General features: G+C 48.0%; 1 protein-coding gene across 1 annotated transcript in view; it reads left to right on the top strand.

The window, feature by feature from the left end:
* The window catches only part of RASGRF1 (Ras protein specific guanine nucleotide releasing factor 1), a 60,109-nt gene that overhangs the window by 29,392 nt on the left and 7,157 nt on the right, over positions 1 to 23,560 (top strand). Inside the window, exons 10-22 of the mRNA XM_063142764.1 lie at positions 1,955 to 2,115; positions 4,164 to 4,227; positions 5,148 to 5,284; positions 5,658 to 5,740; positions 6,800 to 7,048; positions 11,004 to 11,374; positions 12,556 to 12,681; positions 16,275 to 16,445; positions 16,762 to 16,868; positions 18,724 to 18,836; positions 19,473 to 19,533; positions 20,674 to 20,777; positions 21,551 to 21,635. Of these exons, the coding sequence (XP_062998834.1) occupies positions 1,955 to 2,115; positions 4,164 to 4,227; positions 5,148 to 5,284; positions 5,658 to 5,740; positions 6,800 to 7,048; positions 11,004 to 11,374; positions 12,556 to 12,681; positions 16,275 to 16,445; positions 16,762 to 16,868; positions 18,724 to 18,836; positions 19,473 to 19,533; positions 20,674 to 20,777; positions 21,551 to 21,635 (1,832 nt within the window). The remainder of the gene's footprint in view (positions 1 to 1,954; positions 2,116 to 4,163; positions 4,228 to 5,147; positions 5,285 to 5,657; positions 5,741 to 6,799; positions 7,049 to 11,003; positions 11,375 to 12,555; positions 12,682 to 16,274; positions 16,446 to 16,761; positions 16,869 to 18,723; positions 18,837 to 19,472; positions 19,534 to 20,673; positions 20,778 to 21,550; positions 21,636 to 23,560) is intronic.

The following is a 23,560-nucleotide window of genomic DNA, read 5'->3' as shown; positions in this document are numbered from 1 at the left end:
ATGATGCTGGGGAAACACTGATTGGAATTATCAGCCTTCAGCATAACTTTAGTTGTGTCTTGACGTCCATCAAAGAAGATGCAGTCAATTGTACTCTTCTTACATAGTTCATCAAATTCTTGATCTAGCGATTTCACAAGTTTTCCTTGGGCCCTCTTGACTTTATTGTGATCCACTACAAATGTCTTGTCTTGTTCAGTAACTAAGCCAGCATCAATAAAAGCTGCAGTGGTAATGGCAGCTGTGGCATGCAGGCCAACACCATACCTGATGCTCTGCATAGCAACATTGCGTATTTCCAATGTGTTGTGCTGTTTATTCTTATTTGAAGTAGAAGATGTACTTGGCAATTCTAATGAAATTCCATAACTTTCATCCTTTCCATCTTCAGGATCAGTCATTTCTTCTTCATCATCAGTGGAGAAAGTTACTTCATTTGATGATATTGAAACATCCGGCTTAGTCCTCTGCTTATATTCAGAAAGCCTTCTCCTCTCATCTTCTTGCACTTTCTGCCTTTTGACTTGTCTGTTATGTTCAGGCAAATCTGGCAGACCAATTTGATGTGGTCCAATAGAACCAGTCTTGTCTCTCTGACCCTTAATGAAAGCAAGTTCATTCACAGGGTTCTTAAACTCTGTACGACATATACATTGAATATGAGCTACCTTTTTGCAGTCTGCAGCACAGCCTGCTTCACAACAAAGCACAATTTTACACTTGCAGTTAAGGATGTCAAAAAGCTTGTCAAGTTTTAATGTGAAAGCCTCTTTGGTTTCTAGCTTTCCACTACCAAGCGATATATTCTTAGCCTGCTCCCAGCTGTCTTGAATCTTATGTAAGATTCTAATTTTTGAATTTATAACAGGGACTACAAAAGCACTGTTAGCAAGTTCCCACTTCTCAATCACTTTGGGATAAATGTCCTTTGCAAGACTGATTACTGGATAGTTTCTAGCATCATCAGCACTTTGTTCTCGTAGCAATAATCCATACCTCAGGACATCTCGCAGAGTTGGTAGTTCAGAAGGCAAGAGGTCTTGACCATTTCCAATAGACTTGCTCATATGTGTGAATGTTCCTTGTCTAGTTTTTCTTTTTGAAGCCATTTTATCACTCCAAACAAAGATTTCAATAGAGTCACACTAATAAAATTTTCACCTGCAAGGAAGTAAAATAATTTTTTAGTTAAATTTACATAGATATTTTCATAAAAAGCATATCATTTTACAAAATAAAAAAGCATACAGATTAATTGGAAATTGCATAAAAATGTAGAAAAAATGCCATTTTTACATGCTCATTTACCAAGCAAAACCAAATTATATCAATTTAACAAAAACATTTTTTAAATTCTCCAGTCAAGCTGCAACCTTTTAGCACCCCTAATTTTAAAATTTTAAAATTCAGAAAATTTGACACGCCCTAGTCTTCTGCTGTCCCAGGTTACACTGGGGAGTAGCGGGGAGGATCTTTGATCCTCCATTTTGGGGACTTTATACGTATTTCCCAACAAGGAGGATCAAAAGTTTTCCCTTCAACCTCCTTCTTCCCAGCATGTCCTGGGGCACCAGGAGCCTCCAGCAACCAGCACATGACTTTCTGAGCCCATCTTGAATACCTGCAGTCTCCTTCTCCTACACTCAGGGTGGAGTGTAAAGAACCCATACAGACAAGCCCTAATCAACACTTTTCAGCCTGGATTGGGGGGGCGGCGGTATTTTGGAAGCAGGGCACACCCCCACCCACCCCAACATGTCAGTTCCCAGCGCCACGGGGAGCCCTGGGCAATGCAGAGCATCACGGGCTGATCCAGCCCACACCAAAGTTCCTGATTGCACCTGCTGCCCCCTGTCCGTTGTTCGAAAACGAAGGATGTCACCTGCAGGCAGCCCAAACCATGGTGACCCGACTTGCCAGCCTCCTAACTGAGCAGGTTTTCTTCTCCCCCTAGGCTCCCTCATCCAAGTGCCCATGTCTGAGAAGGGGAAGATCACGCGGGGGCGCCTGGGCTCCCTGTCCCTGAGGAAGGAGGGCGAGAGGCAGTGCTTCCTGTTCTCCAAGCACCTGATCATTTGCACCAGAGGCTCCGGTGGGAAGCTGCACTTGACAAAGGTGAGAGGAGCAGAGCACCACGCAGCCCAGTTTATACAGAGAGATCTTGGAGGGGCATGAGCATGGTTCATACCACAGGAAATCCCACCAATCCCCAGGGGGAGGGGAATCTGCTGACTCCCTCCAGCCTCTGATGGCTACTGACTCCCTGCCCTGAAACGGCTATTGCAGGTCATTCAGGTCACAGAGAACCTACTTAGTAGCTACCAGAACATCTCCAAAGACAGCTGGAGGGTTCTTTCGTGTTGTAGTGAAAAGAGGAGACTGGGTTCACATGACACGCCAAGCCATCGTGGACCATTTCTTTCTGGGTGGGTTGTTCTTCCCAATCAACCCATGTTGATAATGAACAAACTGCAGTAAGGGTTGTTTTATCCACAATGGCTTGGCATGTTGTGCAAACCCAGACTTACCAACCTATTGTGGTTAAAGGACATTGGGCAGCGGGCCTCTCGGCAAGAGCAGAGAAGCCTCTGGCGATTGCGATTTGCAATGGCAGCCAAGCCACTGCCCAGGCCCTTCCCCCTTGCCAGTGACAGCCCCTCCAATGGTGCCCAAATGGCATCACCACCACCCCACACACACATGCCCTGACTGATTGGCTTCATATGCTTGTATGGGAATTTAAAAGCGCCCCCATGGCAAAGGCCAGTTGGGGGAAATTCACCCACTCCCCATGGACCCTGTTGCCCCAAGATTCCCTGGCAGGGGGTTGGATTTCCCTGGCCCCCAGCCAATTTTTGCCACAGCGTGCTTTTTTTAAAAAAAAAAAACCCCAAAAAACCACATTTGTGCATATTCTAAGGCACAGGGAAGTGTGGTTTTCTCCCCCTGGCCCCATTTTTACACACAATGGGGCCAAGGATTTTATTTTTTTAAGGGCTCCAACTGCAAGCAAGATCACAATCAGAGATGGGAAGGGGCCAAGGCCCTTGGGATGCCGGATGGAGCACTGAGGGAGAGGGAGGGGGGTGAGGGGCAACTGCGGGTTGTTTGCCCAATTGTCTGGTGGTTGTGCTAGCCACACACTGTGGGTTGTTCTCAAAACAGCCCACAATGTACAGCTAGTCACACTTCATCAGCTAGCGTGTCGTGTGAAAGCGCCTGGAGTGTGTAGCTCCCTGGTTGTGTGGTCCCAGGCAGGAATACTGGACTGCATTAAGAGGCATTTGGATCATACTCATCATCAGTGGGTTGTTTTCATGTGACATTCCATTCAGAAATGGCTTACACACACACACACACACACACAGAGTGTTCTCAGTTTGCCATGATTTGCTTTAGAAACATGCGGTGAGTGATTGAAGGGAAGCCTCAGTCTATGTGGTACTTACAGCCATTTCTGGTTCATCGCCAAAATGGACCAGAGCTCCGCAACTTGCCAGGTCTGGCAGGTTGGACATGGCTTGCACAAAATATTAATGCTCACGGTGCTGAGGAATGGGGCCACATCCAAGGCTATTGCACTTACCGTGGTATTTAAAAACAATGAATTCCGGTCGTTTGGGGAAACTGCCCATTTTCAGGCATTCACGGTTCATTGTGTTTGAAGCAGAAGACCAGTATTTGGCCCCTGGAAACCACTCCCATTTTGTGCCAAACGAGGCCCTCTTCCTGCCTGCGGCCACCCACGCACCCACCCCCGTTTAAGTCTGACTAGACCGCAGGTTGCAGGAGTGAAGCTGGCCGGGCTGCTTTGCTCCCCCCTCTGCCTCCACGAGTTATTGCTTCAGAGGGGAAGAGCGGATGGGGCAGTGGGGAGGAATGGAGCTTCAGCAGCTGCCTGATCCAGAGTCAGCCCATCTAGCCCAATATTGTTGACACTGACTGGCAGCAGCTGCTCTCCAGGGTTTCAGGCAGGAGCTTTCGCAGCCCCACCTGGAAATGCTGCCGGGGATGGAACCGGGGTCCTCCTGCGTGCCAAGCAAGGGCCCTTCTGCCACTGAGCTACAGAGGCCTCAAGCAGTAAGGCAGAAGTCAGCAAAAATACCCCAGGGCAAACTGTGTGAGCCGCTTTCATAGAAGGACTTGGTCCTCGTCTCTTTCAGAACGGAGTGATCTCCCTCATAGACTGCACCCTGGTGGAAGACACGGAGAGCACAGATGAGGAGAGTATGTACCCATCAGAACTCAGACAACACCTGCAAAGAAGAGTTCCCCCCATGCCAGCAGACGCTCTCTAACCTGTAGCACGTGGAGCCCAGTTCCTCCAAAGTGCCCCCTCCCACATTAGGCCCACTGAAGCCGCCCATCCTGCCTCTACGGCTGTCTCCCAGCACCTTGTCTCGGGCATTTTTCTCTTCCGCTCATGCACCCCCATTGTCCCAGCCACCCCCGTTGCTTATTTTAAAATGTGTTTTGCTTTGTGCATTTCTATCTCGCCCTCCTCCCATCGCAGAACTCAAGGCAGCCCACATGGGAGCTTCCCAGGGCGTTCTCCCATCGGAGCACTGCCCAGATCTGGACCTGGTTAGCTTCAGGAGGGTGGCTGCATCACCTGCCCTCCAGCCACGTCCAGAGACATAAAGAAGGCGGGAGTGGGGCCAGGTTCCAGTGCCAGCAGCCGCTGCAGCGCAGCACTGGTAACTGATGAGGAGCAGCTCAGCCCTGGCTGAGCCCACAGTTGCCTGAAGACTGGGATATGCGGTGGTTAAAAATGGGATTTGTCAAGGTCTTTTGAAGAAGGACTAGATTCAAGGGGGGAAAGACTCACAGATGGTCTCTGAGCAAAAAAAGAACATAACACTGCAGGTGGAGTCAGAGCTATGCAAATGCCTCCTTCAGGTAGACCCTTGTTTCTATACCTAAATCTGGCATCAACAGCCTAGAAAGATTTGATGCTGCACATAAAAACAGCTGCTGTTCTCACCTCTAGCCAGAGCAAAAATGGCCAGCCATTGCACCACAACGGGTCCCGTATCCAGCACAATTATGTTTTGCATCCTAACTGCTGGGCTAGAGCCCCGCCCCCGCTGCCCATCTACACTTCACGCTCTCAAATCCTTTCTCTGTCTCTCTTGTCAATTATAAAGTAAAAGGATCTGGGCAAGATATTGACCATCTTGACTTCAAGATTGTAGTGGAACCTAAAGATGGTCCATCCTACACAGTTATCCTTGTGGCATCATCCAGGCAAGAAAAGGCTGCATGGACCAGTGACATCAGCCAGGTAAGGAGGAGTCAAATCATAAGGTGCCACCAAAATTCACATCAAGGACTGGGGGATGTTTGGCCTGGAGCCATATAAGGATCCTTCACTGCCTCTCAATCTGTGATATTAATACTATTTGCAAGTCATCCTCTGGAGTAAATCAAAGGATGTGGGAGGAGGAGATATTTCTGAATCAAAAATCCTAAGGATTAAGAGGTTCATGTGCATTCCAAAGGTTAAACATGCGCATGTCCAGTTGACCTTTCATGAAGATCCACTAGCAAAACCAGCACAAAATTGTGTTGCGGATTCACAGCCTCACCACTGTTTCCCACCATCTTTTTTGAGAACAACCAGCATTCTCCATGAGCCTGTTCATTGTGTGTTTCAGTGTGTGGATAACATTCGGTGCAATGGCCTCATGATGAACGCCTTTGAGGAAAACTCAAAAGTCACTGTTCCTCAGATGATCAAGTAAGTGTTTTGAGATGAAAAGAATCAGAGTGACTAAGAGTTTTTGTGGGTACATTTGGTTTCCTGCTGTTATCAAATTATAGTATTCTTTCCTAACTCCAAGCCATAAGGAGCACGGGGCCAGTGCAGCAGTCTGTAATCCAAGTTGCACAAACCAGGATTTCCCACTACCCTTGTATCTCCTGCTGCATGGCTTGGGCCAACCAGACGTATAGTTCACCTGTTTGTTATGGAGCACTGCCACGGCACAGGCTCTGAACAACAGACCCGGCCGCAGCTACTCCCTGCTCAAGCCAAGAACCACCGCTTGATATGCCTGAGGCAAGGGATAAAAACCACCTTCCTCCAAACTATGTGGAGAAAGGGGTTTAAACGGAGAAGGATTTTAATATATAAAATAAAACACTGTGAGTTATGTGTCCTGAGGTGAATTATTGTCAGAGTGGGTGCTAAATGTGTAAAACTTAGATGATAAATGCCAAACAGACACGTGGGATTCTTGTGGTAGTTAAAAACAAAACAATCAAAATTTATTTTTAAAAGTTCACAAGCTTTGTTTCAAATAAAACATTTAAAAACCTTTTTGAAACCTTTCATCCAATCCTTTCACTCATTCACATACGCACTTTCCTTTTTCTCACACAATCAATCTTGAACTTCTTTTATTATCAGTATTGATTAATATACATCAACTACATGCACACCACACTCTAAAGACACCACTCTCTACACTGACCCTCAAAATTCCCAGAACTTAAGTACTCTAAACACAGAGAGCACTAAAGACTCTAAGAGTACCTAAAAAGTCCACCACAATCCCCTCAGTCATTCCCTTATATATCACTCCTCCCCCTCCCAAGACATTCTAACTCCACCTACTCAGGCTAACATTCTAAAAACCACAGACTTACAAACTGCAGACATATATTTGGGAACTGACTTGTGAGGTGTAACGCCACAAGCACCTCTGTGTGTAACCTGGAAATATCTGATTTTCCTTTGTTCCAGCATTGAGTTGTATTTGCCATGGTGTCATTTCTGTCTTTCACATGTTCCCAGGTCTGACGCCAGCTTGTACTGTGATGATGTCGACATCCGATTCAGTAAAACAATGAATTCCTGCAAAGTCCTCCAGATCCGTTATGCAAGTGTGGAACGGCTCTTGGAGAGACTGACTGACCTGAGGTTCCTCAGCATAGACTTTCTCAACACCTTTTTACACTCTTACCGAGTATTCACCACTGCTATGATTGTCTTGGACAAACTGATCACTATCTACAAGAAGCCAATCAGTGCAATTCCTGCAAGGTGAATTGGGTTTCTCTCCCCTTTCCTGTGGGGTGGAAGAAAGGAATGAGACAGTGCCCAGGAAGGCTTATGTTGTACAAGGGATCCTTTGGATACCCATGGTCCAAGCTGTACAGGGTTTTAGAGGTTAACATCAGCACTTTTGGCGATGAACCAGAAATGGCAGTTAGTACCACACAGATCGCCCCGGGATATCGCCCCATCTAGCTATGGCCTCGGACTCCTTTTTTCATTAGGGTCACTTGCCATGGGACCTTATTTACCATAGTTCTATGTTTGTTTGTTTTTTTAAAATGGCTTTCCTAAAATCCACAGTACATGTATGGCTACACTCCGCTTTTGCTTCCTTTAAAATCAAGAGTTCAAGCATGACGTGGTCACTTTTCCCCAGAGTTCCTGTAACTGCCGCTTTATCCACTAAGTCATCCCTATTGGTCAGAATCAAGTCAACGATAGCTGATCCTCTAGTTCCTTCCTCCATTTTCTTTAGGAGAAAGTTATCACCCACGCATGTTAGAAATTTCTTGGAGGGACCACTTTTGGCAGAATTTGTCTCCCAACAGATATCAGGGTAATTGAAATCCCCCATCACTACTACATCGCTCTTCCTTGAAACTCTGGCAATTTGCTTTTCAAAAGTTTCATCCTCATCTTCCACCTTGATTGGGTGTTCGGTAGTAGACTCCAACTATCATGTTCCTTTTATTCCTTGCCCCATTTAATTCAATCCAGGTGTTCTCAATGGGGCTCCCAGGCTCATCCACCTTTATTTCTGTGCAGGGATAGGTATTTTTTAACATATGGTGAGACTCCGCCTCCTTTTCTATTTCTTCTGTTCTTTTTGAAAAGTTATGCCATTCAATTGCTGTATTCCACTCATGGGGGTCATCCCACCAAGTTTCAGTTATACCCATCAAGTCGTATTTGCCTTCATGTATTAAGAGTTCAAGTTGGTTCTGCTTTATTCCCCTACTCTGGGCATTAGTATATAGACATCGAAGGCCATGTGCTTTGTAGTCTGGCTTTGTTCCTACATTATTGTAAGGACTATTATTGGGCATGATTAGAGCTGTTCTCTGTGTTATGGTGCATAAGCCTTCATCCATTGTTGCCTCCAAGTTTACATCTCCCTCCGCCATACAATTCAGTTTAAAGCCCACCTGATGAAGTTCTTCATGCTGTGGCAAAACACATCTTCCCCAGTCCTTGTGCGTTGCTATCCATCATTTGCCAGCAGCCCATCTTCCAAGAAGCATAGTCCGTGGTACCAGAATCGGAATCGGCCAAGTCGGCACCACATTTGTAGCCAGTAATTCACCCGGAGTATTTTTCTTTCCCTTTCTATTCTAAGTACTGGAAAGATGGATGAGAAAACTATCTGGACCCCAAAGTTCTTGAGTTTCCTTCCCAAATCTTCAAAGTCTGATGTGATTTCTTTGTAGCTCCTCTATTCCTCTTCTAATAGTTTGCAAACTGTTGATTCTCTTATAACCCAGTTAGCAGCTAGCTGCTGTATTTTGTCCTAACTGAAGTTTCCCAGAAGTCTTCAAAGGCAGACCATGTACTAGGTTAGATTACTGCCCATTGCATGGATAACAGTGACTTCTGTCTAGGAGGGGTCATAGCACTAGCCTAAGCTGATGAAAGGCACTCCATGCCTTAGGGGCAAGTTGGCCTTACAGTGACCATGCTGGGTCCAAAAGCACCCCCCAAAGTGGAAGGGGCCTATAAGGCCATCGAATCCACCCTAAAGCATCCCTGACAGATGGTTGTCCAGCTGCCTCTTGAATGCCTCTAGTGTGGGAGAGCCCACGACTTCCTTCGGTAACTTGATCCCTTAGGGTAATGTGACCCCATCAAAAACAGAACCTCATTTTCCTAGCTGAAGGACCCACTGTCCAACATATCCTCTATCTTATCTGGGCTGAGCTTCAGTTTATTGGTCCTTATTCAATTCTTTATTGATTCCAAGCTCCTGTTCATCTGGTTCACCTGAATCTGATGAAAAGAAGCAGAGGTGGGGTTCATCTCTATATTGGTGGCAAACTTCACCCTAAATCTCTGAATTATCTCTGTCAGACGTTTCAGGTCGATATGAACAAGCATGGCAGACAAGATTGAATCCCACAAGTAGTGTCGGGCAGAGGAGGAGGAGTGCCCCAGGCCATCTTCTTCCAAGTATAAACAAAGCCACCCCAGTGCCATGTTCCCAACATAGTATAGCCTTCTTCAAATATTTGAAAGGCTGTCGTATAGGTGATGGAGCAGATTTGTTCTTTGTAGGTAGGGTAAGGCCCTGATGAATGAGTTAAAAGTACAAGAAAAGGGATTTCCACTAAACACTAGGAAGACGTTCCTGATGAAGCAAGCTGTAGGACAGTAGAACAGACTACTTCAGAAGGTGGTGGGCTCCTCTGCTAGAGGTTTTTAAGCAGAGGCTGGATGGCCCATGTATCAGAGATATGGTGGCAGCAGATTTCATGTATCAGCATAAGCATAGAGTTCCCTTCAAATCCTATTATTATTTTTATTATTACATTTATATCCCGCCTTTTTTTCCTCCAAGGAACCCAAGGCGGCATACATAACCCTCTTCCTCTCCATGTTATCCTCACAACAACCACCCTGTGAGGTAGGTTGGGCTGAGAGTTTGTGACTGGCCCAAAGTCACCCAGTGGGGGTTTCCGCGGCTGAGTGGGGACTAGGACCCGGATCTCCCAACTCCCAGTCCAACACCTTAGCCACTATCCAGGGGCACATCTACACGGGCTCTTTACACTGATGTAAATGCGCAGATTCGCATTTCAGGACGCATGATGCAGCCATCCATTTGCCGGGGCGCCGGCTTTTACCTGCAATAATGCATATATTCTCATTTCCGATTTACCACGAAGTTTGCACCATGTTGGTTATGTGTTGTTGTGGGAGTTAAATCGCATTTCAACATGTGGACATATGTAGCTTTGAGGGTGCCCAGGGCAAATGGGCGTGTGTGCGCGCGTGCGCAGGTGAGCACCTTTCTCCTCTCGGTGGCTGCGGCTGGCTTGCACGCTGCTCCCGCCTGCCCACCGAGCCCCACGCTCAGCAGTAGTAGCAGCAGCAGCCGGGCCATGGGGCTGAGCGGGCGGTGTGCAACGGTGAACCCGCAGCGCCCCTAACTCCCAAGCAGCAGCCAGAGCGGCAGCAGCAGATGCAGAATAGCGCCAGGGCTCCCGGTAGGACAGCGGGGCCCAGCCGGCCATCGATAATGTCACAACTCGCTTTCGCTTTCACTTTTTGTGGGAGGAACGGCCACCCAAGGAAGAGGAAAAAGGTGGGGTTAAAGTGCTGGGTTGGGGTGAATGATTGGATACACAGGAGAGCATTTCCTAAACTGCCTCCACCCCCGGATTTGGATTTGCCATCCTGGAAGCAAAGGTGTTCCTGAGCACTGGTAGAGTGCCCAGCAGGGAATTCTTCCGCACCGCCCTCTTCGGCCTCCTTAATTGGGAAATGGGCGTGAGGCTCGGCAACATTGCATTAATATTGTCTGGATGTGTCATTTTTGCACCCAAATTAATTGATTATTAACCAGCATCCTCCTATTATTGCTAAGTATAAAGTGTGCAGCATCAAGTATGCTATAAAAAAAATCAGGATATAAATCGCTGTTGCTGCTGCAGTGTGACCCTCGTTGCCTACATTCAAATCAGCTAAAATACAGGTTGAATTTAAATGAGAAGCAATTCCACTATCATATAGATGAGGGCCAGGAGGAAATTGCAATATTAAACCATTTAACCACACACCCCATCCACCCAATGTTTAAAATAAAAACAGCAACTTCTGCTACAACATAAGCTGAATTGCGCTGGGGTGAGAAGTTCAGGCTGCTGTGCTATCTGGGGATGAAACAGAAATGAAAGAGGGAATGTTCTAAGTGGTAAATGGATCATCTGGTTTTGTTCACACCAAGGTCCTTGGAGCTCTTGTTTGCAAGCAGCCAAAACACCAAACTCCTCTATGGAGAGCCTCCGAAGTCTCCACGTGCCAACCGGAAGTTTTCTTCTCCGCCTCCTCTCTCCATCACGAAGTCATCATCTCCAAGCCGGAGGAGAAAGCTGTCCTTGAATATCCCCATTATCACAGGTGGGAAGGCCCTGGACCTGGCTGCACTGAGCTGTTCCTCCAATGGTTATGCAAGCATGTACTCCTCCATGTCGCCATTCAGCAAGACCGCCCTGGACATCAACAAGCTCTATGTGTCCAGTAATTACTCCAACAAGATATCCGATGAAGGGGAAGGGGCCACTGAAAAGCCAGAGGAAGTGCTTCTGAGCAAGCAGAGTAAGTTCCTTCTGGAGGGCAGAGGAAGCAGGAAACTCCTGAGCAGAGGGGAGTCAGAACTGAAATGTCTTTCCAGAGCCTGTGAGATCCCCTTCAAGAATGCCCTCTGGCCAAGCACGTGCTTGACGTGCTGAACCTCCCAAACTCATCCCTTGGGTATCAGGGCTGAACAGCATCTCCAGAGGAGTAGATGCCAATCTCAGTGCCAGGCTAGGTAGATTATGGAGATGGCAGATCTAGGCCCCTGGCTGTACAGAGGCACTTTGGCACCTTGCACCCGCATTTGCCTTCCTTCCTGGGAGCTGCACGGGAAGGAAGGCAAGTGGAATTTTTCAGATGAGGGTTGACTGGTCCTCCCAACTCATCCTGCCTAGCGCCTCTTGAAAAAAAGGTTTTAAAAAAGAAATAGGTGGGGAGTAAAGGAACAGGACCGTTCCTTCCCGGGGGGGGGGCGGAGGAACAGGGCTATACCTCCCCCCTTTTTTAATTTAAAGATCCCAATCTGCGGAGCTCCGCATATTCAGATAGAGGTTGACCGGTCCTCCCAACTCCTCCTGCCCAGCACCCCTTGAAAATTTAAAGAAAAGAAAATAAAGGGGGGGGGAGGAAAGAAACGGGGCTGTCCCTGCCCCCTTCTTAATTTAAAGATCACAATATGCAGAGCTCTGCATATTCAGATGGGGGTTGACCGGTCCTCCCACTAATATTATTTGTTTCTGTGGAGCTCTGCAGATTTAGATGATAAAAAAGTGTGGGGGGGGGAAGGCTCCTCTTCTCTCCCCCTCCCCGCTTTTTATGTTTTAGTTTTCATTTTTAAGAGCCTCAGAGCCACCTCCTCTGCCAAAAAAGTTGGGGTAAATGCCTGGCTTTTGGGGAGCGGATTTTCCAGGGTTTGCCCCTGGATGGCTTCACATTTGCAGCTGCATCGTCTGTCCAAAAATGGAAAGATGCACATTTATGCCAGTGTAAACAGCTTTATGGACAAGCCCTAGGTAGAATTTTTTGGGGGTGTGGGGGGGAATTGTCATCTCTTCCTGCAGGGAAGCAAATGACAAGGAAGCAAATGAATGTGGAGTTATGCCAAGAGTGGGTTCAGACAGTCCTGCCTTATGACTCATGCACACTGCTCTTATCTGGTGGGTTCGTGAGAGTTCCCTAATGCTGCTGTTTGCTCCAATCAGGCGCAGATGGGTCTGTCAGAGAAGAATCTGATGTTGATCCCAACCAGAGTGATGAGGCAGAAACAGAGACCTCACCAACCAAATCGCCGACAACTCCTAAACTGGTGAAAGGCAAGAACTCCTCAGGTAAAGTGAGCGGGGAGACAAGAAGTCTGGCAAAGCAGCTTTTCAGCTGAGCCCTGCTTGGGAAAGCCAAGACATGCTGGGAAGGCCCCAGTTCAGGTTGAAACATCCCTAGGGGGTGAAGGTGAAAAGGCTTCCAATTGCTCAGATGGGGATGGGGAGGGAACAAATAGGAGCATAGGTTGAAACATGATAGCCATTCAAAGAGGCCTAAGTGCCATAGCAGAAGATGCACATGGCAGAGACGTTGCGGGAGGGTTGCGAAGCTAATGCTAGAACCCTCTGAGACAGATGGGAGATCCGAGAGATCAATCAGATGAGCATTTTAGAGCATGCTCGTTACTGGGCAGTCACAGATTTTCACGGGTCCTATTCACGATGTCGTCCACCTCCCATGTGTCTCCCGCTCTGTCTGGTCTTCTTCCTGTGACATAAAAAGTCCCCGGTAAGTCCAATTTATTTTTAGAAATGGAAACTGCTGCAATCTCCTGCTGTGTGCAGGAGAAGTGGCGCAATAAAAACACCCACTGAATGGGCCATGTGGTCGTTGTTTACTTCCTCTTCCTTCTCAGTTGAGAAAGAGGAAGTATTGTGCGACAGAGATGGGGCAGAGAAGCGAAGATAGGGAGCCATGATTTCCCCCCTATCTGATGGAGCCCTTGGAGTGCTTGTTTTAAAGGAGAATCTAGATCTAGAGGGCAGAAAGGAAACCTGCTGGAATGGAGGGAACCAGTGGAATACGGTCATCTCTGGATGTAAATTCTATAGGAAGGGCAATGGGAAACAAGGAAGTTCAATCCCTTCAAAATGCTTGGAGGTTACTCAAAACAATAAAAATAGGAGCTCAGCTAGAATGTATACCACAGATCAGGAAAGATAGCATCAAGTCCAAGAGGTCACCAGCATGGTTAATAAGCAGTATCAAGGAAGCTATTACAAAAAAGAAGGCTTTCTTCAGAAAATGGAAGGCTTGCCCAAATGAGAACAAAAAGGAACACAAACTTGCAGAATGGAAATGTAAGCACACAAGATAAGTTGCAAAAAAAGAAGCAGTTTTAGGAGCATATTGCTAACATCATTCTTTAATTCCAACACTAAAGAATTTTTTAAATACATCAGAAACAGGAAACGAGCTATGAAGAGAGTTGTATCATTGAATGACTATGAAAGTAAACAAGTACTAAAGGAGGATAAGGAGATTGCAGAGAAACTAGGGCAGATACTTGTGCCTGAACCGATGTTTTCAAGACCTGAAGCAAATAATGGTGACAAGAGATGAAGTTCTCAACCTTCTTGAAAACTGAAAGCTAATAAATCATGGTATCCATTCCAGAATTCTTAAAGAACTCAAATGAAATTGCTGATCATCATCTTCATTATTATTATTATTATTATTATTATTATTATTATTATTATTATTATCTTCTAGCAAAAATATGTAACATATTCCTAAGATCGGCCTCTGTAGCAAAGGACTGCAGAATGGACAATGTAATGCCAATTTTTAAAAAGGGATCCATTCCAGGGCAACAGCAAGTCCTTCTGAAAAAGAATGGACAGGGCTTTTGAAAAAGTAAGTCCCATCTCACTAATCATTCGCAGTTCTTTGAGAGTGGCAATAAACATGTGGATAGGACTTCCAAAAGGCTTTTGCCAAAATCTCTCAACAAAGACTCCTGTCCAAATTTAGAAGTCGTGGAATAAGAGGAGAAGTTCTCTCATGAATCAGTAACTGGTTAAAGAATAGAAAGCAGAGAACAGGAATAAATTGCAACTTCTCCCAGTGAAGGGATATATACAGTGGGTCCCACAGGATCTGTATTGGGCCAATGTCTGTCAACTTGTTCATAAATGATCTGGAATTCAGAGTGAGCTGTGAGATGGTAGGTTTAACACCAGTTTATTGGAGAAGGTTAAACCAAAAGGGATTACAAAGAACTCCAAAATGATCTCTCCAAACTAGGTGAATGGACATTAAAATGGTAGATTCAGTTTGATATAATATGCACATTGGGACAAAAAAATCCTAACTTCACATATGTATTGATTGGAACTGAGCTAGTGGTGACCAACCAAGAAAGAGATCTTGGGGTTGTGCTGGACAGCTTTATGAAAATGTTGACCCAGTGTGGCTGCTATATAAAAGGCAAATTCCGTGTTAGGCATAGAACATCACCACATGGCGGAAAATCACATTTCCTTACTGTCGCTTCTCCACAGTTCCTCGTTCTTCCTGGAGAGGAAAGAGGAAGTAAACAGAGACCACGTTGCCCATTCAGGGGGCATTTTAATTGTGCCGCTTTCCCTGCATGCAGCAGGAGATCGCGGCACATTCTGTTTAAAAAAAAGGTCAGATTAAAAGGGGTGTATTTTGCTACGGGAAAATGAGTGGGAGGAGCGTGGGAAGCACGTGGGAAGTGGACATTGTCGTTTAAAGGACACATGCACATCTGTAAGTGGGCAGTAGTGAGCGTTCAATAAAATGCTCATCTGATGAACCTCATAGTTCGGAAAGGAATTGAAAATAAAACTGCCAATATCATACTGGCTTCTGCAAATCTGTCTTACGTATGTTGGATACTCTGACAGTTCTGATCACCGCAAGGTCCAGTTGGAAAAGGTGCAGAAAAAGGTAAACAAATTATCAAAGGTCTAGAACAACTTCCCTATGAGGAAAGGTTACAACATCTGGGACTGTTTAGCTTTGAAAAAAGGAAAGTACCTCTATTGTACATGATAGAGGTGTACAAAATGACGCATGGCATGGCAAAGGTGGATAGGGAGACATTTCTCTCCCTCCCTTGTAATACTAGAACTCAAGTTGTGCCTTGATGAGAGATTCAAGACAGACAAAAGGAAGAACTACTTCACAAAGCTCTTAGGTCAACAATGGAAGTTAGTACCACAAGATTTAGTGATGGCCACCAATTTGGATGGCTTTAAAAGAGGACTGGACAAATACATGGAGGATAAGGCTATTGATGGCTACTAGTCGTGATGGCTATATAGTACCTCCAGTATTGGAGGTAATATGCTTCTGCACACCAGTTGGGGGCGCTATTGCACCCATCCCCTTCTTGCGGGTTTCTCATAGGCAGCTGGTTGGCCACCGTGTCAACAGAATGCTGGATTAGATGGACCCTTGGTTTGAGCCAGTGCAGCTCTTCTTATGTTCCTATATTCTCAAGTCTGCTGGGTGTGGTTGAGCTTCTGCTAATAAGGGACTCTTCAAAGCTGAACTATTTGCACTGTGGACATAGGATTGTTTACAAAAGTATGTTGCAAGGGAATATATTTACATTGCTACTGGATAATTGGGTTTTCCAAGATATGTGAAATTTGTGAGTGGAGTTGTGGGATCCTTCAGGAATCATCCAATCCTTTGGGACAAATGTCAGTTCTCAGACACACCACTGGAATGTGCCGCATAGCTTGCTTAAGATGGGCTGTTAATCAGTCACTCCTTGAGTTGTCCATGTGCTTTCAAGGAAGAATTTGGCTATGAGTTCTAGTAATGGCCACTTGGTGGAGGAAGCCCATTGGACGTATCTCATGCAAGAGGATACTATGCTGCGAATCTTCTCTTCTCAATATAGAATTCCCTTTGTTCTCGTATAACAATGGTGTGGTAATGACGTCTTGCCGGGAGCTGGACAACAGCCGCAGTGCCCTTTCGGCTGCCTCTGCATTTGCTATTGCCACTGCAGGAGCCAACGAGGGCACCCCAACGAAGGAGAAGTACCGGAGGATGTCCCTGGCAAGTGCAGGTGAGAGGTCACGTGGAATATGCTTTTCTTGTTTTCTTCCTGCCTTTCCCGGGGGCGGTGGGACATGTGGGGCAGCCTTTGGGGGAGGCAGCAGCTGTTTTAGACCTGCAAAACCTAACGCATTTGCAAATGGAAAGGCTGCTAAGGAAATTGCAGGGCTGCCATAGGATGAGGCTGCACATCCAAGGGCAGAATTGGGGCAGGCCTTTCCAACCCACGTCACTGGCCGCATCCCTGCAGAGTCCAGGGAAAGGAGCCCCCTGCCTGGTGACCAGGCTCCAGCCCTCACGTGGCCTCCTCTGCCGGTGTGTTCCAGGCTTTCCCCCTGACCAAAGGAACGGCGACAAAGAGTTCGTGATCAGAAGAGCTGCGACCAACAGGGTGCTCAATGTCCTGAGGCACTGGGTCTCCAAGCACTCCCAGGTACGGGGCCGGGGGCGGGTGGGGGCAGGCGTGGGGGCGGGGCAGGCATTTACACTGCTCTACATCTAACAGGATTCCTGAGCAGTAAGCAATAACAAGAAAAAAGAATTAAAATACAGAATTAATATTTTTATATCAAGTTATGCCAATAAAACAGGGCCTGGTCAATCAGGGAAGGCTTGGGTTTTTTTTTAAAAAAAAATCTTCAGCAGGTGCCGAAAGCAAAACACGGCAGCGGATGCCTGACATCAGCTTAGTGTTTTGCATCCATTTGGGGTCAGAGCCATGAAGCTGAAGTTGGTTTCCAGTTCCGCATTCACACGAAGGTTCATCGCAGACCACAGTGAGAATAAGGAATTGAAGCTAAAATGCCCCCACATCCCTACATAGGTGTTGATGCACCACAAACCCCCAGCTGGGACTGCTGCCCTCTTCGAGACACACAGCTCTCAGCAATCCAAACCATTGTTTCTGCACAGCACTCTTTAAAGCACGATGATCTCAGATGGAACTGGCTATGTGCACCCCAAATTACACATCCACCTATCCGGGAGAGTATTCACATCCATCCCAATCAACCTTATTGTGAGGTGTATAAACCCAGTTCCTTATTCTTTTCAGAATATTTGGCTATGTCCCCAACAGTGCCTTACACCCAAACAAAGTATTGGGCTGAATGCAATTCTATGCAGTCTTATACACATTCTCCTGGAGGCGTGGGGCTATGATTTGGGATGCAATTTAGTTTGGGGTGGCACCCCAGTTGTCATCTGGGGTCATCATGCATAAATGTGCTCAGAAAAGTTTTGGTCTCGAAAGGGCCGGTCTCCCAGTCATAGATATACGGCCTAGGGTAGGCCAAATCCTGGTGGGTTTTTTGGAACTCTGTTTTGAACTTTTGTGCAAATAATGAACTGGGAAGTAGGAACCCCTCTCAGCATCTTCCTGGAGCCTGCCTGCCTGCCTGCCTGACCACCATCTCAGTCTAGAAGCTGCTTTAGCCCGTCACTGCCCAGAGAAAGATGCTGCCCTGTTTGATCCAGGGGAGCCACCCCAGCACCCTTGCAGCACCACGGAGGCAGCTGAGGGCCAGTGTGTGCCTGGCTTTCTCAAAGTTCCTTCAAGTCTCCCTACCCCCATCCACTGCTTGTGCAGTTGGACCAGCCCTGGGCTCCCATCAGGGCATAGGAGGGGTTACATTTCCTGCATGCTCTGTGGTAGTGTACTGAGGATTGCCATCTGGATCTGTCAGGACTTGACCCTTGTTCCACCCCCAGCTACATCTCTCCTGGAGAACAGGATATCAGTCCATTCTAAGGGCTCATCCTGAGTGCAACTACTCTGTATATCACTTCACGTGTCACGGCACACCTAAAAGAACCATATGACTGAGTTGCACTTGTGTGAGGATACTTAGAATTTAATGATATGATTCAGTTTAGACAGCACCTAACATCATGAGTGCCATTTTCTTCTTTTTTTCCTATTTCCCATTTTATTAAAAAAATGCACTTATAACATCACATCACAATGCAACTTGCAAAAAAAGAAAAGAAAAAAGAGCCAGTGTGGTGCAGTGGGCAGAATCTTGGACTGGGAGTCAGAAGATCCGGGTTCTACTCCCCACTTGGCCATGGAAGCTCACTGGGTGACTTTGGGCCAGTCACAGACTCTCAGTCCAGCCTACCTCACAGGGTTGTTGTTGTGAGGATCAAATGGAGAGGAGGAGGATTATATACGCTGCCTTGGGTTCCTTGGAGGAAAAAAGGCGGGATATAAATGCAATAATAAATAAAATAAAAATAATATATGGAAGTGTTAATATGGTATAGAGTGATAAACGCTTTTTTGGCAGGATTTTGAAACTAATGATGAACTGAAATGTAAAGTAATCAGCTTTCTGGAAGAAGTGATCCATGACCCAGAACTTTTGACTCAAGAGAGAAAAGCAGCTGCCAACATCATAAGGCAAGTTGTTAAAAGCATGCTACAGAAGGCCACCCTAGACCATGGTTAACCACTAGTCTGGCTGGGGAGCAGAGCCAAGAGCATGGCCAGGTCACTCGCCATCCTGTACACACCCGTGGCCTCTGTCATAGCTGTGTGAGACTAAAGGCCCTCACAACCCAGGGCCCAGGTAGGTGTTGGGCCCATGGGCAGTTATCTGCAGGACAGGCTTGACCCGTGGGCCACCTATTGCCGCCACTGCCACAGAATGTCGAGACAACAGGAATTAGCAATGAGCAGGCGATGTTCACCCAACCCTCTCCCCACTCTAGGCAAGGGCTCCCTTAGGGATCCGTGGGGACTCTCATGTACTTTGGGCTCTTTAGCGTCTCTGCAGGGAAGACAGACACTGCTGATTTCTGCCTTTAGAAGTGCCTGGAATGGAGTTTGGGCCTGGAGATGCCAATGTCAGATACAGGCTGTGCAAACGATCCATCTCAGGCCCACCGTCTGGCATTCAATTCCCTTTTCCAGAATAAATTGAACCAAAGGTCGAGCCTTTAGTTCCCAGTCATGAGAATCACCCCTTAAATCCCCAAGGCATGAAAGTCTTATTGCAATTCTTTGCCCTGGCCCTGCCCTTTGTCTGTTTCCCAGGACCTTGACTCAGGATGACCCCGGAGACAATCAGATCACCCTGGAAGAGATCCTGCAAATGGTAACTCTTCTCTGCTGCACCTGCACACAACGTCTGTTCTTCGTCAAGTGGGTCTCAGTTAAGGGCTGTGTTTAGCCCCACCCCCACCCCCAACCCACCATCCCTTTTGCCTATTGCGACCCCTATGTTATTTCTGGACAAACATTTTGCTTGGTTGTCGGTGTAGTGAGCATTTCACAACTGAATGTAAAATATGAAATTATGCTAAGCTTTCTCCATCTGGCTTTGGGTGTTTTCCAAATAACTCCATGGTAATCACGTGAAGGTGTAGCTTTAAGGACAAGTGGAGAAGAGCTGGAAATTTGGGGCAAAACTCTTCAACAGCCACCATGAAAGTGCCTTACAGCCCAGAGATGCCCCTATGACAGCAAAAGAGCCCATAGAGGCAAAGATGAGAGCCTTGGGGATAACAGCACTACTTTGGGGGAACCCTCTGAAGAGAACAGAGCCAAGCAGCAGTGCTAGACAGCACAGCAGCCGGGTTTTCCACTGGGACTTTGTGAATGGCAAGAGGCACAACTGGTATAGAGGGCCAGGCATGTGATGAGCCCCCTGGGGTGGGCGCCTGAAGTTGCCAGGATCTCACAAGGGCGTTTTCCCTTCATGTCAGCAACCTTGTAAGGTCGTGACCTGACCAAGACCATTATTGAACCCAAGTCTTGGCTCTACAGGGGCTCTTTTTTTAGCCCCCCCCCCATGCATGAACTGTCTCCAGTGTGAAAGATCAGAGGATGCCCTCTCATCCTTCCTGCAGAAACCGACTTCTGCCCCATATGTGTTCTTGGCTACCCTCTTGAGTCCTGCCTTTATAAGACCTGCAGGCTCAGCTAACATCCCAAATGAGATAAAAGAACACGCCTGATTGAGGTGTTTCTGGTTTGTACATCCCTCCCACCATCCACCAATGCCGTCGGTTGGGGACATTGAGTGTGACCACTCAGTAACACTGGCTAGCGCTTGCTCACTAACATACGTGTGTGCACATGTGCCCCCACCCTCAGCCCTTGGTGAGGAAGGGGCTTTAATCCTCCCTGGGCACTTGCTACCAGCAGTGGGTGCTAGAACTGAGCAGGTCCTTTTGCTCTGCTTCTGTTTGGAGAATGAACTCAAAGCCGATGCTGCCTTCCTTTCCCCCTTCAGGCTGCAGGAACCAAGGCAGAACCCTTTGAAAACCACTCCGCTTTGGAAATAGCAGAGCAACTCACCTTGCTGGATCACCTGGTCTTCAAAAAGATCCCCTATGAGTGAGTTCACCAGCTTCGCTCCATGCCTGGATGTTTGACAAATGCAACACTTCGCATTTATACAAAGCTGGACTAAAGTTTGGGCCAAAGCGGGGAGGGGTGCAGACCCCCCAGACCCTCTGGGGGCTGAAGGCAGCCCTTGGGGTCCCTTCACCTGGCACCGCCTCCTTTCCCACCACCACCAAGGGTTTGATGGCTCCCTGGCTTTTCTCCCCATTCTAAGTGGATGAAATGCTTCTCCTGAGACTGAATTACTGGCAGAAAGAGCTTTCAGCTACAATCGGCCAGAGCCTTGCGATTTCTGGCTCCTTTGGCCCGCTGGCCTTTGGCCCAGCCTGAGTGCTTCTCCAAGTTGGAATTTGGCCCTCAGGCAGAAAGAGGCTCTGCCGCCTGAGCAGAAGGGGGACCAATTGATCGGGGGGAGGGGGGGACACACAACCAATGGATGGCCCCATACAGTGGGGCTCCTCTCCCTGAAACCGAAGTTCTGGCACAGATTTCCAGACGGTGAACATGCGTGTGCGCACACAGTTTCCTTCATGCCTACCCACCGCCACCCTCTCCGATCCACCTCCTGCTCCCCTTTCCCCTACCTCTGCTCCAAACCACTCACCCACCCACGCACGTGTGGCGCCTGCTCAGCCCTCCCGAAAGGGCCCCTTTCCCCGAGTAGTTTATGTGCAGGATGCGTAAAAAGACACGGAAGAGCACCTGAGAGACTGAGAGGGAACTTGAGCGTAGGCTGAGCTGATCCTGACGCCTCTCATTTGCAGAGAGTTTTTTGGGCAAGGATGGATGAAGCTGGAAAAGAATGAGAGAACGCCATACATCATGAAGAACACCAAGCACTTCAACGATGTGAGTTCAGCCACGCTGGGCCCAGGCTGGGGTGGGTTTGGGCAGCCGGCCGCTTTGCAAGGGGAGGGTCACGCTGCCGGAGGGGCCGCAGTGAGGGTGGCGGCCCTTCTCCCTGCCCTCCGAGATGCCCCTCATGGAGAGCCTAGGGCTGCTCTGCTTTTAAAAAGAAGGGCACTCAGCCCATTGGCAGGATTCTATCACCCTGTCCAGGTGCCCCATCCTGCAGTTTCAGGTGTGTGTATCTGAAAGAGGCTGTTTGGAGAGAATAGGGATTCCGTTGGTGTACCAGCCGCCCCTCTGCTCAACAGCCTCCCTTCCTGAGCTGGCTGAGGTGGTCTCGGGTTTGGTGCTGGAGTCTCCACAGCTCCTAGTTGCTCACAAAGCAGATCAAGGAATCGGGATTCAACCTGTGCTTGCAGTTTGGGCATACCCATGGACTCTGCCCTGAACCCGGGCGCCCAAGTCTTGGCGGTGGCCAGGAGTGTGTTTGCACAGCTGAGGCTGGTGCGCCAACTGCACCCATTCCTGGAGACGCCTGATCTGGCCATGTTCATGCACCCCATTTGGACTACTGTGACACACTCTATGTGGGGCTGCCTTTGGAAAATGCTTGGAATCCTCAACCAGTCCAGAATGCTGCGGCCAGACGGTTGACCGGGGCCGGTGACAAGGAGCACATGACTCCCTTGTTACAACAGCTTCACTGGCTACCAATCTGCCCCCCAAGCAGAACGCAAAGTGCTGGTTATGACCTATGAGACCTGGGATCAGTCATGACCCCCTCCCATTCAGTATGGTTTCCCCCATCAGAAACATTTCTTCACTCTGAAGCCAACGTTGCGCTGGAAGAACCCTTTAGCATTAAAAAAAAAAGTGTGAGTGAGAAAAAAGTACATTTTATCATATCCCCTCCAATTGTCTTTTTAATTATTGCACCACACATTTTATAAATAAGATATGACTGTGATGAGAAAACTCAGTTCTTGAGGCAAAAGCTGTAATGAAAGTCCTCTGTGGGGCTCCACAGTTCACCTGGAGCTCTGTCTGAGAATGGGTGCCCGTTCTCTCCATGCTGGGGATGCCCGGGGGCAGCGCTGACCTGCCAGCCCCTTGCCTGTGCCACGGAGCCCCCTTGGCAAAGATATCCTGGTCTCTGGCTCTCCCTCTTTCATGTCTGAGGGCCTTGCTAGACCTACCAGTTAATACGGAGAGGAGAAGGAGAGAGGCCGCACTACAGGTAGCACTGGCCGTCGCCCTTTTCTACACGTAAGATGCGACGGGGAAAGGAAAGCCCCGTCGCATCCTGCATTTCAAAAAAACCTTAAAGGGCCATGTGCGCAGGAGCGCACCAACGAAAAAGTAAGTCCTTGTTTTTTTAAAAAAAGGGTTCCCTGCTCCCCCTGCCCCTGATTCCCCCCCACAATGTATGATACTCCCCACTCGCCCCCCTCGCTCGCCCGTCCGCTCACCCTCCCACTCACCCCCTCGCTCGCTCGCCCCCACTCGCTTGCTCGCCCTTCCACCCCCCGCTCACGCGTCCACCCCCCCGCTCGCCATGTCCACCCCCCCGCTCACCTGTCCACCACCACCCCCGCTCACTCGCCCACTCGCCATGTCCGATGCCCCCGATGCCCCCCCGTCTGTGATCTCCCCCCTCCCCAGCCCGGAACTAACTAGACCTTCTGCAGCCCCGGGCTCAGCTGCAGAAAAACCATAAGCGGATCCGGTTATCCCGGGTCAAGGGAGGGTTTAGCCAGGCCTGACCCCGGGATCCCCTGTGCGTCGTCTGCACGCACAGCAGGGAGCCCGGGCCTTGCACCTGGCTAAAACCTCGTCTAGCAACGGTCTGAGTGAAGGGCTACAGGATCATTTTACACTGCACACAGGCAGTTCCAATGACTGTTGGGTTTTATTCCCCCACCCCC

This window comes from Elgaria multicarinata, chromosome 16 (genome assembly GCF_023053635.1).
Source record: "Elgaria multicarinata webbii isolate HBS135686 ecotype San Diego chromosome 16, rElgMul1.1.pri, whole genome shotgun sequence".
Classification (NCBI taxonomy): domain Eukaryota; kingdom Metazoa; phylum Chordata; class Lepidosauria; order Squamata; family Anguidae; genus Elgaria; species Elgaria multicarinata.
Note: the sequence above shows the minus strand (reverse complement) of the source record. Positions and strands in the feature narration are given on the sequence as shown.